General features: G+C 43.5%; 1 protein-coding gene across 1 annotated transcript in view; it reads left to right on the forward strand.

The window, feature by feature from the left end:
* Positions 1-9,497, forward strand: part of LOC147032472 (vitellogenin-like) — a 43,369-nt gene extending 33,872 nt beyond the window's left edge. Inside the window, exons 25-35 of the mRNA XM_085870121.1 lie at positions 456-539; positions 655-849; positions 1,098-1,240; positions 3,786-3,924; positions 4,047-4,251; positions 4,601-4,787; positions 5,182-5,273; positions 7,896-7,987; positions 8,204-8,363; positions 8,697-8,858; positions 9,028-9,497. Coding sequence (XP_085726247.1) covers positions 456-539; positions 655-849; positions 1,098-1,240; positions 3,786-3,924; positions 4,047-4,251; positions 4,601-4,787; positions 5,182-5,273; positions 7,896-7,987; positions 8,204-8,363; positions 8,697-8,858; positions 9,028-9,119 — 1,551 coding nt within the window. The 3' untranslated portion in view covers positions 9,120-9,497. The remainder of the gene's footprint in view (positions 1-455; positions 540-654; positions 850-1,097; positions 1,241-3,785; positions 3,925-4,046; positions 4,252-4,600; positions 4,788-5,181; positions 5,274-7,895; positions 7,988-8,203; positions 8,364-8,696; positions 8,859-9,027) is intronic.
* Positions 9,498-12,964: the final 3,467 nt, after the last annotated feature.

A 12,964-nucleotide genomic window follows, 5' to 3' on the forward strand; every position in this document is an offset into this window, starting at 1 on the left:
GTTCAGTTCGATAACTGTCGGCTTTGAGAATCAATTGCATGAAGAAAGAGAAAGGATGTCCAGCCAATGCTGGAGTGGCACTACTGAATTCCTCTTAAGGATGGTGTCCTTGATTCACACCTGCCTTTTCTCCATGTGATGGCATTTTTGAAGTGGCAAGATAAAACTTATTTATTTCCGGGTGGTGTGACGGCTCATGCTGTTGAGGTTCTGCGTTATAATCTGATGATTGCAGTTTCAAATCCCGATCCCACTGCGGCGTCGGCAATGCCAAACCGCTCGATGTGCCCGCACTGGTCACGGGGCACCGCAATGATGACATATCCATGGCCCAGTGTTGATGATACAATTTACATACGCTGGATTGCTAATCTATATTCGTTATTGATCTTTGACCCAAGTTACATTGCTTGTTCATTCAGCTATGCTGCTTATATTGCCCCGATCCTTTGCAGGAAGAACAGTCTCAAAGTTCTAGCAGCTCTTCCTCTTCCAGTGAATCCAATAGCATTTCCATAAATGTGCCGTCCAGCGATAAGGTTTGTCACGTCACCTCAAGCTTCCCAATGTCCATCATTTCATGCATTATTGTGTGCACCGTATGTGTGTGGTCATGTAGATGATGCGAGAACGTGGTGCCTGTATGCGAACCAGGAAAGCCCCAGTGCCGTCGTGATAATGCGTGCATTATATGAGAACGGGGAGACCAGCGGCCTGCAGACCGGTGTGTTCTACTCCTATAGCCCACGTAAAGACCGTTACAAGGTCCACACCGTAGTTGCATCCATCGGCAACAGGGACAGCTGGAAGCTCTGCACCGAGATGGAGAGCTCTTGTGCTCGAGCCAAGGTAAGGGCTCCATGCTTGCGCTCCACTTATTTGACTTTCATTCTTCAGACATTTACTGGAATCGAAGTCACGCAACAAGTAAATGATTGTAAGTAAATGTGCGATGTGTATTCCGGTGAGTAAAGTAGGACTTTTGTCCTGAAGAACCGAAACCTCGTAGACATTCTTAATTTCACAATTATTGTAACACATGTGATTGACAATCCTTCCTCATTTGCTTTTTTTTGCAACTCTGTTGAACTGTGCAGGCCATTGTGGCATGGGGAAAAGAATGCTCACAGTATGCTGTGGAGGCCAGGGTGGCGAGTGGGAAAATTGACAATCACCCCGCCGCTCGCCTCGATTTCAAATGGGCTCGGGTTCCAACCTGGGTGAAGGTCGCCTCCAGAATGTATGCAACCGCGCACTCTGTCTTGTTTACCTTTCGCTTTACCTTCCCCATCCCGCTCCGACCCCTATATATACATATGTACACTTCTCCTGTCTAGATTTTCCTTACAGTCAGGTTGAACACCTCTCTTTGTGCTTTCGATGAAGATGATGTAAGTTTTTCTGTGACTTAAAAAAAAATAAAAATACAAGTTGTAGGCTCGTGGAAGAGCAAGATGACAGTTGATAGATTACCATAGTGACAGAAATGAGGTGGTGGGAGAAAGGTGGACTCAGAACAAGAAGTCGGATGGATGAATTGGAAATGCGGGATGAGGAAACGTACAGGGGAAAGGTTAACGAGGGTAGAAATTATCTTCGGTAGGGATGGAGGGTGGCATGAGATGGCTGTATACTGCCACCTTGATGCCCTTGAAGGAAGTGTGGGATTGGACTGCTTCAGGAAGTTGTTTGTACAAGCATGAGGTAACAGGAGCAAAAGAGTGGAAGTGAGTTGCAGTAAGGTTTAATTTTTAAAGGTTATCCAGAAGGAAGTTATTCAAATAACACGTGCATCCTGGAGGGGGTCGAGAGGGGCAGAGGGTAAAAAGTGGGTTAGCAATACCACAAGTGATTGTAGTGCATAACTGAGAGGCAACCAACCTGTCTGTAATGAAAGATCAACAGACCCAAGTGGGAGATGCCATCGTTTTGGAAGAGCTCGCTTTGAATGCCATCACATCTCGGAAAGGCAGGTGTAAAGCAAGGGCGCCATCCTAAAGAGGAAATCAGTAGTGCATTTCAAGAGCTATGGAGAAAGGCACCGCAGGCCATGAAAAGAGGTTTTTATTTATTGAGCAAGAACTTTCGGCACATTGGAGGACAACGAATTGAAGTATCCTCAGCTCAGTGGAGTACTGTTGGCTTTGGAAGCCAGGCTGGAAACATGTTCTGCTCAGGAGAGGTCATGGCTGATGTTAAGACCCAGAAGTTTTAGGGAATGACCCTCTTCCGGGGGGCTGTCACGAAAGTATATTGGAGACTTAGATAGTCAGTCCTTCCGGAGAAGACATCGTGAGAACGTGAGACTTACCTGGAGTAAATGACATGTTCCAGGTGTCAGATTGGCATTTAATCTTTTTTTCCTGATGAGAGGGGCTGCTGCCAGTCTGTCATGAGGACAATGTACCTTTGAGGACCATTTGGCATGTTGTGTCATTGTCTGCAAAGTATGAGTAAGTAGAGAGGATTTTCTAGTTTTCATCATGCATATTGAATATGGCACGACCTATCACAAACATGTATTATGTCTTTTTCTATCCATATACACATTGTGAAAGATATGTGTTGCTGTTTACTTTACTGCAAATAATTGCAAAAACAAACAGATTCAAGAATAAGCCTTTCGGCACGTCCAGCCCGCACTGCGACCCATCTCATACATCATGCTCGTTATGCGCCAACACCACTTTTTACATAAAGTTTGCCTTCTTTGTCCGTCTCACTACGTTTGTCTGTTTCTGTTTTTATGTTGAGATGATGATGATGAGAAATTTCAAAATCTGTTTATTTTATCTTCCTGGTTTTATTTTTCTTCCGACTTCTGTCCAACACATCCTGGCATGGTGTGTTTATACAAGGACCATTCAAAAATGTTATACAAAACAAGATGCTCACAATGGTCCAAAACATGGACAAATGTTTTTATTTTTCATTATACGAGTGTAAGTTAATATGACATGTAAATAGAGAAAAGTTTTTATTTGTATATACCCTACAACTGGTTACCAGACTCGGTGACGCAATGCTTACTGTCATAATTACTGTCAGGGTACGTCATAATTTTAGCAAAAGCATCAGTGTGCTCATGAAATTTGCGGTACACGATACTTCATGATGTGGTAAATTAAACTCTCCTTCAAGATGCCCATTCAAGGAGATAAGCACTACCCAAGAGGAGATTGGGACCATACTCTGTGCAGAGCGTTGGTGCTGCTTAAGCAGTCTCCTTGGCTATTGGGCACAATCCTGGACGGGTCGCCACTCCGACACAGGATACCAGCAAGCTGGCACTCATTTTACCGACCTCGGAAGGATGACAGGCTGAGTTAACCCCACCTGGTATTAATTCAACAACTGAGCAGGATTTGAACTCAGGATCCTAGGATCCCAAGCTCACCACCCTAACCATTAAGCCAACACCAGGCATACTACCCGAGGAAAGTACGCAAATGAGCAGCTCGGTGTTGCAAAGGCATGAATGAATGAGGATGTCCTATCAGGCTAGTGCAGAAGTGGTGCACTTACCTTTGGCCAGTCTCGCCTGGGTTTGATTCTCGGCCTGACTATAAATTGGTGCTTCGCAGGCAGGGCGTGGACTTTGGGCAGGGCATCCCATCTGCTGGCATTAGTTCATGGATGTTATGGACGAAGAGTAGGCGAGTTATCAATTATGCAACCGTCAGCCAAGTACTCAATGCCAGAAAGCATTGAAGATGATTCTGATTTGTACAATGTCGATGAAATCATGTCAAACGATTCACGAGTTATTATTTGTGATTGCACAGAGCATATGACTGTTCCGTCATCTCTGCTTATAACCTCGGCATGACGGAGATAGCGAGAAGCAACCCACCCAGGAAAATCAGCATCACCGTTGCGGCATTGTCGCCCCGAATCCTCGACGTCATCATCAAGTTCCCAGAGGTGACCATACGCAACCACATTGCGGTTTTCCCTTTACACACCTGGAATTGCACACGCGAGTCTTATGTGTTCTATGCTCAGAGAACAATTCCTGAGCATGCGTTTTTATCTTTTCCAACAAGGTAACATGGTTCAAGCAAGGCGTGATACTTCCAGCAGTCCTCGGCCTCCAAAAAGAAATTGCCTTTGGAGAGGAAACCGGAATGTCTGGAGACGTATTGCAGACCGGACAAAGGAGACCAGGACCCTTCGATTGTTGGGGTCTTAGCTCAACCAGTGAAGCTTTGTTGAACAGTACAAATGCTTTCATTCAAGACCCTGCGGTCGGTACGTGCTAAATCCATTTTTACCCCGCGCACGCGAAGCGAAAAGCGGGATAAATGAAGCGGTTGATTTGCAATGGGATTGAGACAAATTTGAAGACTTTTTATTTAACTCTTTATGTTTTGCTCTTTCTTTCTTTCTTTCTTTCTTTATTTCTTTCTTTCTTTCTGTCTTTCTTTCAATAAACCGACCTAAATCAGGTGTTCAGTAAAACACCCTTTAAAACCGCTTCGTCTTTTTCTTAAGTCTGTTCTCAGGCTATTTTTGCTATTTTTGCAGATAATGGACAATGCTCTGTATGATGTACCTTCCTTCATGCACCCCTCACACCCCTGTCGTCCATGTCGAATAGCTGAATGCCACGTGCAGAATAACACCGTGCACATGTTTGATGGTGTAAGAGTTCCTTTCAATGGCTCCAAAAACTGTCGACACGTGCTCACCCAACATTGCGTCCCTGAAATGTCGTTTGTCATTATGCTCAAGCCAGTGTCTGGAGAATCTAGTTCTTTAAGTTTGGAAATGCACCTTGGAGACACGTACGTACCGCGCGTGCATCCATTCACCTTGCATTGCCTCCTTTGAAGGTTCGATTCAACCGCAACACACAAACCTTTCCCGATTGCACTGAACCACTACTGTCGTACATGAGGGGCTTCCATAAAATTAAGGAATATTTGCACAAAAAGGATAAATTGGTTTGTAATGGAATTGAGACAAATTTGACTGAACTTGTGATTGAATTAATTTGCCAAGTCCATGCAATTGTAAATTCCTTTTCATGGCCTGTCCATCTATCCATTTCTCCATCCATCGCTCTTCTATCCATTGTGTTCATCCATTGTGGCCATACATTATTGTGTTCCATCTATTCTAGCCATGTGTGTTTGGCATTCTATCTATACATTTTTCTATCCTCTGCTTTTCTCTCAGGAAAGTGGTTATTGAATCTGTTCATGGGAAGCTCACACCGAGAGTGAACAACCAACCCATGGATTACAAAACGGGTCCACACTCATTTAAAGGTACGAGTTTTCAGTGTTTGCTTTTCATAGTTAAGAATAACATCGAGTGCCTATGGAAAGTATGTACCCCCTTTCAAAAATTTCACCTTTTGTTGCCTATCGCGTGGAATTAAATTGCATTAAATGAGACTCTTTCCACCTTTATTTACACATCGTAACCCACAACTTCCAAGTGAAAAACAAATTCCACTAATTTCAGAAAATTTATTAAAAATACAAAACCAGAATATCTTGGTTGGATAAGTGTCCACCCCCCTTACAATAGCAACTGTAAATTAGCTCAGGTGTGACCAATCACCTTCAAAACCACACACCAAGTTAATTGGCCTCCACCTGCGTTAAATCGTGGTGATTCTGATTATATTTCAGAATAAAATCAGCTGTTCCTGCAGGTTTCCTCTGCTGGGTCGTTCATTTCACAGCAAAGACTCAACCATGAGCACCAAGGAGCACTCAAAAGACCTCCAGGATAAAGTTGTGCAAAGACACAGATCAGGAGATTGGTATAAAATGTTTCAGAGGCCTTGAATATCCCTTGGAGCACAGTCAAGACAATCATTAAGAAGTGGAAGGTGTATGGTACCACCAAGACCTTGCCTAGATCAGACCGTCCCTCCAAAATGGATGACGAAGCAAGGAGGAGACTGATGAGAGAGGCCACCAAGAGGCCAATGGCAACTTTGAATGAGCTACAGGCGTTTATAGAAAAGACTGGTCACTGTGTGCATGTGACAACAATATCCCAAGCCCTCCACAAATCTGGCGTGTACGGTAGGGTGGCGAGCAGGAAGTCATGACTCAAAAAACCCACCTCGAGTCCCGTTTGAGGTATGCAAAAAAAAACAAAAAAAACACGAGATTCTGAAGCCATGTGGCAAAACGTTTTGTGGTCTGATGAAACCAACATGGAACTTTTTGGCCTAAATGCAAAATGTTATGTTTGGCACAAACCCAACACAACACATCACCAAAAGAACACCATCCGTACTGTGAAGGATGGTGCAGACCGGACAGCGCCCTGATCTAAATCCAATCGAAAATCTGTGGCATGACTTGAAGATTGCTGTCCATCAACACTCCCCACACAACTTGACTGAGCTTGAACTGTCTTGTGCAGAAGAATGGGCAAGTATTTCCCAATCAAGGTGTGCAAAGTTGGGAGAGACTTATCCCAACAGACTCACAGCTGTAATGGCTGTCAAAGGTGTTTTCACCAAGTATTAACTCAGTAGGATGGACACTTATCCAACCAAGATATTCTAGTTTTGTATTTTTAATAAATTTTCTGAAGTTTGTAGAATTTGTTTTTCACTTGGAAGTTGTGGGTTATGATGTGTAAATAAAGGTGGAAAACGTCTGAATTCATGCAATTTAATTCCAGGCTAGAAGGCAACAAAAGGTGACAATTTTAAAGGGGCTGTAGACTTTATATGGGCACTGTATCTGCATTTGGAAAGCTCAATGAACCATCAAATTCTCTATGCCCTCGGGTTTGAAGAACAATCATATCTTCAGCACTGTATATTATATTCAGCATCACAATACTTGTAGGTTACTTCCTCTTTATTAAATGTATCGATCTCAATCTATCATACCTGTGCTTTACTGTGTCAGTGTTGCACCAACGAGTGCGCCGTTCTTTGATGGGAACGTTAAGCTGGCTGTCCTGTCTGTCAGCACATGCTTGTGAAACCCCACAGAGTAGACTTGCGTCTTGGTATCATAACTGAATTCAAAATTTCTGTCGTAATCTACAGGGAGCAGTGTGTCAGTCACGTGGGGCTGTGTACCCAGAAAAGATGGAATCAATTGCAGCCAGTTTCTACATTTACAAAGAGATTAATTTACAGCTTGAGTTCACTTAAATATCACAATTATGTTTTAGTTATTCTTATTACATAACAATATTATTCGTGTAAATTAAAAAAAAAAAAATATATATATATATATATATATATATAATGCTTTCGGATGAAAACACACACACACACACACACACACACACACACACACACACACACACACAAACACACACACACACACACACACACACACACACACACACACACACACACACACACACACACACACACACACACAAACACACACACACACACACACACACACACACACACACACACACACACACTCTGTTACAATCCTGGAAGGGTTGCCAATCTGACACAGGACATTCTCCTGAAAGTGAATGGTAACTTGTTTAGCAATCCGATGATAACTCAACCTCCTCATCGTGAAAGACATCTTGGATCTTTAACATACACCATATAATGGTAGCAGACGGGACACCGAGTCTCACGTCCGGTCATCCGAGGGACGGCACACACAATGATGAATCGCCCTGCATGGGAAACGCTAGGATGAGTTTATAGCTGGGTCGAGATTCAGATCCAGGTAGACAGCTCAGAGACAATGCACACACCTCTGTAAGCTACAGCCTGGCAACCCAAGGTGGACCCTCCTCTCCACCCCCCCCCTTCCCAAACCTTTTATAATCCCACATCTTCTCCCTTCCAAAATGTACAAAGAAAGAGCTCCTGGATGGGAAGTGGAGGTCTTGAAGTCTACTGATCTTGTAGTTCCTCATGTTTTTTTAATCTTCAGGTATCAACATCACCAAGGAGAAGAAGGCTATTGTGGTGAAAGCAGAGCCATTTGGAGTGAAGAGATTGGTCTTTGATGGCAATAACTGCACGGTATGTCTTGCCTTCGGAGCTTGAGACACGAAAGCTTCATTTTAATTGTTGAAGTCACCAGAGAAACTTTCTGATGGCCACGCCAGTTAACACAATGACGTCACAGAGGTCGAGATGATAAACTAATATTTCACACTTTCCGACCCACTGAAGTAACAACTACCTTTGAAGGATGTATGATGCTCACAAGAGGCCATTGTGGTTTTTTATTTTTAGGTGAGACTGTCGACGTGGATGCGAGGCCAAGTTTGTGGAATGTGCGGTCATGCAGACAGTGAGAGGAACACGACCTACCGAATGCCATCGCACAAGTTGGCCAAGGATTCGGAAAGCTTCATGCAATCTTGGGTTCTCATGGAGGAGGGCTGTGGTGGTGGTAAGAGTCAACGGTCTTTCAACATACCGTATCGACACGTATGAGATGGACAATCAAAATTTCTAGACAATTCCTTAAAAGCCACAAATGTTATTAACGTCATTAACAAATTGAGCTCATATTTGCCGATATGTTCATGGCCCCAGTAAGAAATTGACCAAATCTGGATAAACTATTTTAGGCTGTAACGTGGAAAGCTTTTCGAACTTGCCAAGTACCATGCCAGAAATGTCTGCTTGAAATGTTAACATAGCACATGAAAAAAAAAATTAAAAAATCTAAAGCTCTGTGATTTCCTCCCCATTCCAATCCCGATTCAATCCATGTTTACAGAATGTCCCCTGCAAAGGAAGAGCGTAAAGCTGGGGAAACCAAACGCTTGGCCTCACTCAGGAGACAGGTGTTACTCCACTGAGCCAGTGTTCCGCTGCCCACGCAACTGCACTCCAACAAGCAAGCAGAACGTCACCGTCGGCATGCACTGCCTTCCTTCTGGTACGTCTCACTCACGTGTGAACGCACACAGCTCACCCGTGAACGTCGACGACAACACACCACCTCCCTCAGCAATGGCCGAAGCGGAGTGCGCCTCTGACTTGAAAAGAACAAAAAAAAAAAAAATGTTTGACCTCTTCTTCGTTGTGCCGTGTGCTTGTCGTTCCAGACTGGAGCTCAGAGGGTCGTCTGGATCTGATGTCCAACAAGAGAGAAGACCTGTCAGCAACCGTCGAAGCTCACAAAGGCTGCAAGGCCTGAGGCACAATGCGGGTTTTTCCGCTGTACATTTCTGCTGTGAATCGCCAATTGCCTCTACAATCTTCCTGCAATACATCCCCTCTTTCCCTTCTCAGTGGGGCCTGCTTGCTCATCGAAATTGTTCCTTTTATCTTGAATTTACTCTTGATAACCCAACGTTGCTGCACTCACCGTTGGCATGACCAAAGCTGACGGGGTGTTCACTGTATGCCTATCATTATTTGCCGGTGTGCTCTCATGGGGGAAGCGTAACACGCAGACAAACGGATCTTCTTTTCAGCAGATGTAATTGTATGATGGAATTATTTTCATTGACGTGTTCTTCTACGAAGCATGACAGGTGTTACAAATGCCCCCAAATAAAAATATATGTCCAAATATGGTGCCTTCCTGGTTGTCATTAAAATGCGTTCATGCACCCAACACTTAATTGATTACACCACCAACATTACCACATGTACTGATAATTAATAAATAGCACTTACGTGATGCTTCATGATGGCTACATCATTTTCTGGGGGCACGTCCGTGCCGCCGATGCAATTCTGTTAATTGCCAGCAGACGAAGAGTCATTGGTTCAGATGGGAATGTAAAGAGGCCATCCCATTCCTATATTCTGCACATTCCTGAAATCTGGAATTAATCCATTTTCTTTCATTTTTTTTGCATAGTTTTCCAAAAAAAAAAAAACCCAACTGCAATGCACATAATAGTTTGTTGGGATCACCTCTGGCTTTAATGACATTGGCAACATGCGGCATCGAACTTCTGACGATGGTACCTCCCCTCCACGAGGGAAAAGCATAGTTGTATCAGACGACAATAGCTGCAGACAAGTTTTGATTTAATGGTCTAATAAATCCCAAAGAGGCTTAATTGGATTGATATCTACATACCTTGGTGGGCAGGACAGGTGTGTGTATCCTGTTCTTCAAAATAAAGCTGCGCATCAAGGATATGATAGATTGTGATATTGTCACCTTCAAACATTCCATCATCATCTGGTTTAATGAGCAGCATGAAACCTACGGACACATCACGGACACAATTCCAGCATGAAAATCCACAACTGGTCCAAACTGGAGACTCTCTAGATTGGCTGTCTGTCAAGGAAATCTTCTTTTTCATGATGCAGCACTTACCTGCTCGTTTGCATCATTTGTTCAGAGTGAGGCTGCTCTGCGACTGCAGTTCCTCCTGTAGGTTATGGCAGGAACTTATAATTTGTTTAGGGTGTCGGCGATATGTCGTCTACTCTTCCTGGATGCCGTGGGATCTGTAACGTCCACCAAGGAATACCGGCAGACATGAGCACGGTTTAACGTCCATTCAAGAGGCGGCAAACACATTGATGAATCACCCCACTTGTGAAACACCGGGATGACAGTTGAAGCTGGGTCGGGATACGAACTGAGGAATATCGGAAAGAGTTCAGGACATCGTGACCCCCCAGGTTGTAAAACATGGTTGCAAAGATCAGGTAGTGAACACAAGTTTCATGAAGTTTTTTTTTTTTTTGAGGATGGAGAAGGGGACAATGACCAGAATGTCAGTCTTAGCAACATTGAGTCGGAGAAAGTTCATGGATATCCATGTTTGAATTTCAGAGACAGAAATATAAAGTGGCAGAAGACAGAATGGCATCAGGTTCAACAGACAGGTCAGTCTGGGTCCTTAGCATAACAGTGAGAAGTGATATTGATATTCCATAAATTTATCCCAAGTAGGTGCAGATGACGAGAAAACAAGAGCCTCTGAGCTGAGTGTGCATACCTATCGGCTCTCCTGCCAGGTGAAATAAAGCTGATAGCCTGTAATTAATTTTCGGTGATTTTGGAGATAGTTTTTTTTATCTGTAGCTTGCCACGATGCACCGAGTACGATACTCGCCAGTGGTACTTGGTTTGTGGCCAGAATTTGCTTGTTTTGGCATGCTTCTTCCCCATATTTCCGTAATGCCGATACATTCATGCTACTGCTTGATGGACTTAGTAGTCTTCAACTAAGCTGCATTCCAGAGGATTAACTGAGTTAGGTGAACTGCACGTGGGTTCCGATATGAACTTTTAACCCTTGCTTTACTGCCTGCCTTCTCATTCTGCCTGTTTCAGTCATGCTCACACAGTTGCTTTGCCAAGGGACGAGTCGACAACATCAATCCAAAGAGTTGTCACTCCACTGGCAACTTTTTGAGTGTAACGTCAAGGTTTTCACAAAATTACATGCATATGTCTTCGACCTTTAACCCCTGAGCTCCCTGGACTTTCGGCTCCCCCGCCCTGGGCTCCCTGGAGAAAAATCCAGCCACTCGGGTACATGGAGATTTGAATAGCGGCGGGTAAAACGGCCGCTAGGGTTCAAAGGGTTAAAGACCTGACTCGCTGTAACCATGTTGCAAGAACAACCAAATGCCAGTATCTGTTGCATTTATTAAAACTAATTTGAATTAGGAAACTGATTAATTGCTTTCGGCATCTCAAGATCTCATCTCTCAAGAGGGATCCCAAGATGTACACAAGCTGCTACATGAGGCAGAATATTGACTGCTGACGGCCTGATTTGCTCAACCTGTGTGCATCTCTGAGTGAGTTCACATCTGGAATTCACAAGGTTCCTCCTGTCCAGTGCTCTGAACTGTGAGGTTGAACTTTCCATCGTCTCTTAACATCATTTATCATCTTCCTGCTGAGAAACCCGTGCCCACGTACAAACTTTTGTCGATACCCATTTTATTTCCTGATGCTTTGCCAGTTGTAACTGCACATGGTAAATATGAATTGTGTGGAAAGCATTTCAATTTATCTTTTGCAGAACTGAGCCTTCAGAATTATGAATAAATGACATCTGGAGGATATTCTGATTCCAACAAGTTCTTATTCTCCATCTAATACTTCCTTCTGTTTCGATCACGTTTTAGTTATCAGCCAATATGTGGTCCACTCAATCATTGGGCATTGAAAGAAAACAAACTTATTTATTGGATCCATCCATCCATCCATCCATCCATCCATCCATTGGGAGCATACTCTGTGCAGAGCGTTGGTGCTGCCAAAGCAGTCTCATAGGCTATTGGGCACAATCCTGGATGGGTCGCCACTCCGACACAGGATACCAGCATGCTGGCACTCATTTTGCCAACCTCGGAAGGATGGCAGGCAGAGTCAACCCCACCTGATATTAATTCAACAGCTGAGTGCGATTTGAACTCAGGATCCTAGGATCCCAAGCCTGCCACTCTCATCATTAAGCCAACACCTGGCCTAATTGGATCCAGTTCCTTAATGTGCTTGGTTGTTTCCTCACTTCCACTTCTCTCCATGATTAAACAAATATAATCCACTCTTCAATTACATCATCTACAGTTCCACACTCATTTAAACAACCAATGACTAGAATGGCACTCAGTAGAGTGCATAGTCTCGCCTCACGCGCTCATTCTGAATAAATATATGATTGTTCATTGAATGTGCTGCCATTATGGCCAATCTACCCGTATCATCCATGCACCCTATTATGTCACATTCATTGCCATTATCCATGGCTTTATTGATTGATTATTGGGACATTTTAATGACCACTTCAGTGCATATCTTGGCTAAATTGCGTCGATGAAGATGAATATGAAAAAAAGATTTAAAACTATATTCCCCATGGTTAGTCGATCACATGTATGAAGTTTCGTATCGATCTGTTAAGCGGTTCTGGAGAAGAATTTTTTTTCATTTTCAATCAAACATGGCCACCTGGGCACATGACCAATGCCGTCGTAAATTTTATTCTTCACTCACATCAGGTTGTCAATCAGATATATGAAGTTTCTGATTTTTCAGATAACTATGGCTGG

This window comes from Eptatretus burgeri, chromosome 2 (assembly GCF_056783735.1).
Source record: "Eptatretus burgeri isolate ZD-2024b chromosome 2, Ebu_testis_v1, whole genome shotgun sequence".
In the NCBI taxonomy this organism is placed as follows: Eukaryota; Metazoa; Chordata; class Myxini; order Myxiniformes; family Myxinidae; genus Eptatretus; species Eptatretus burgeri.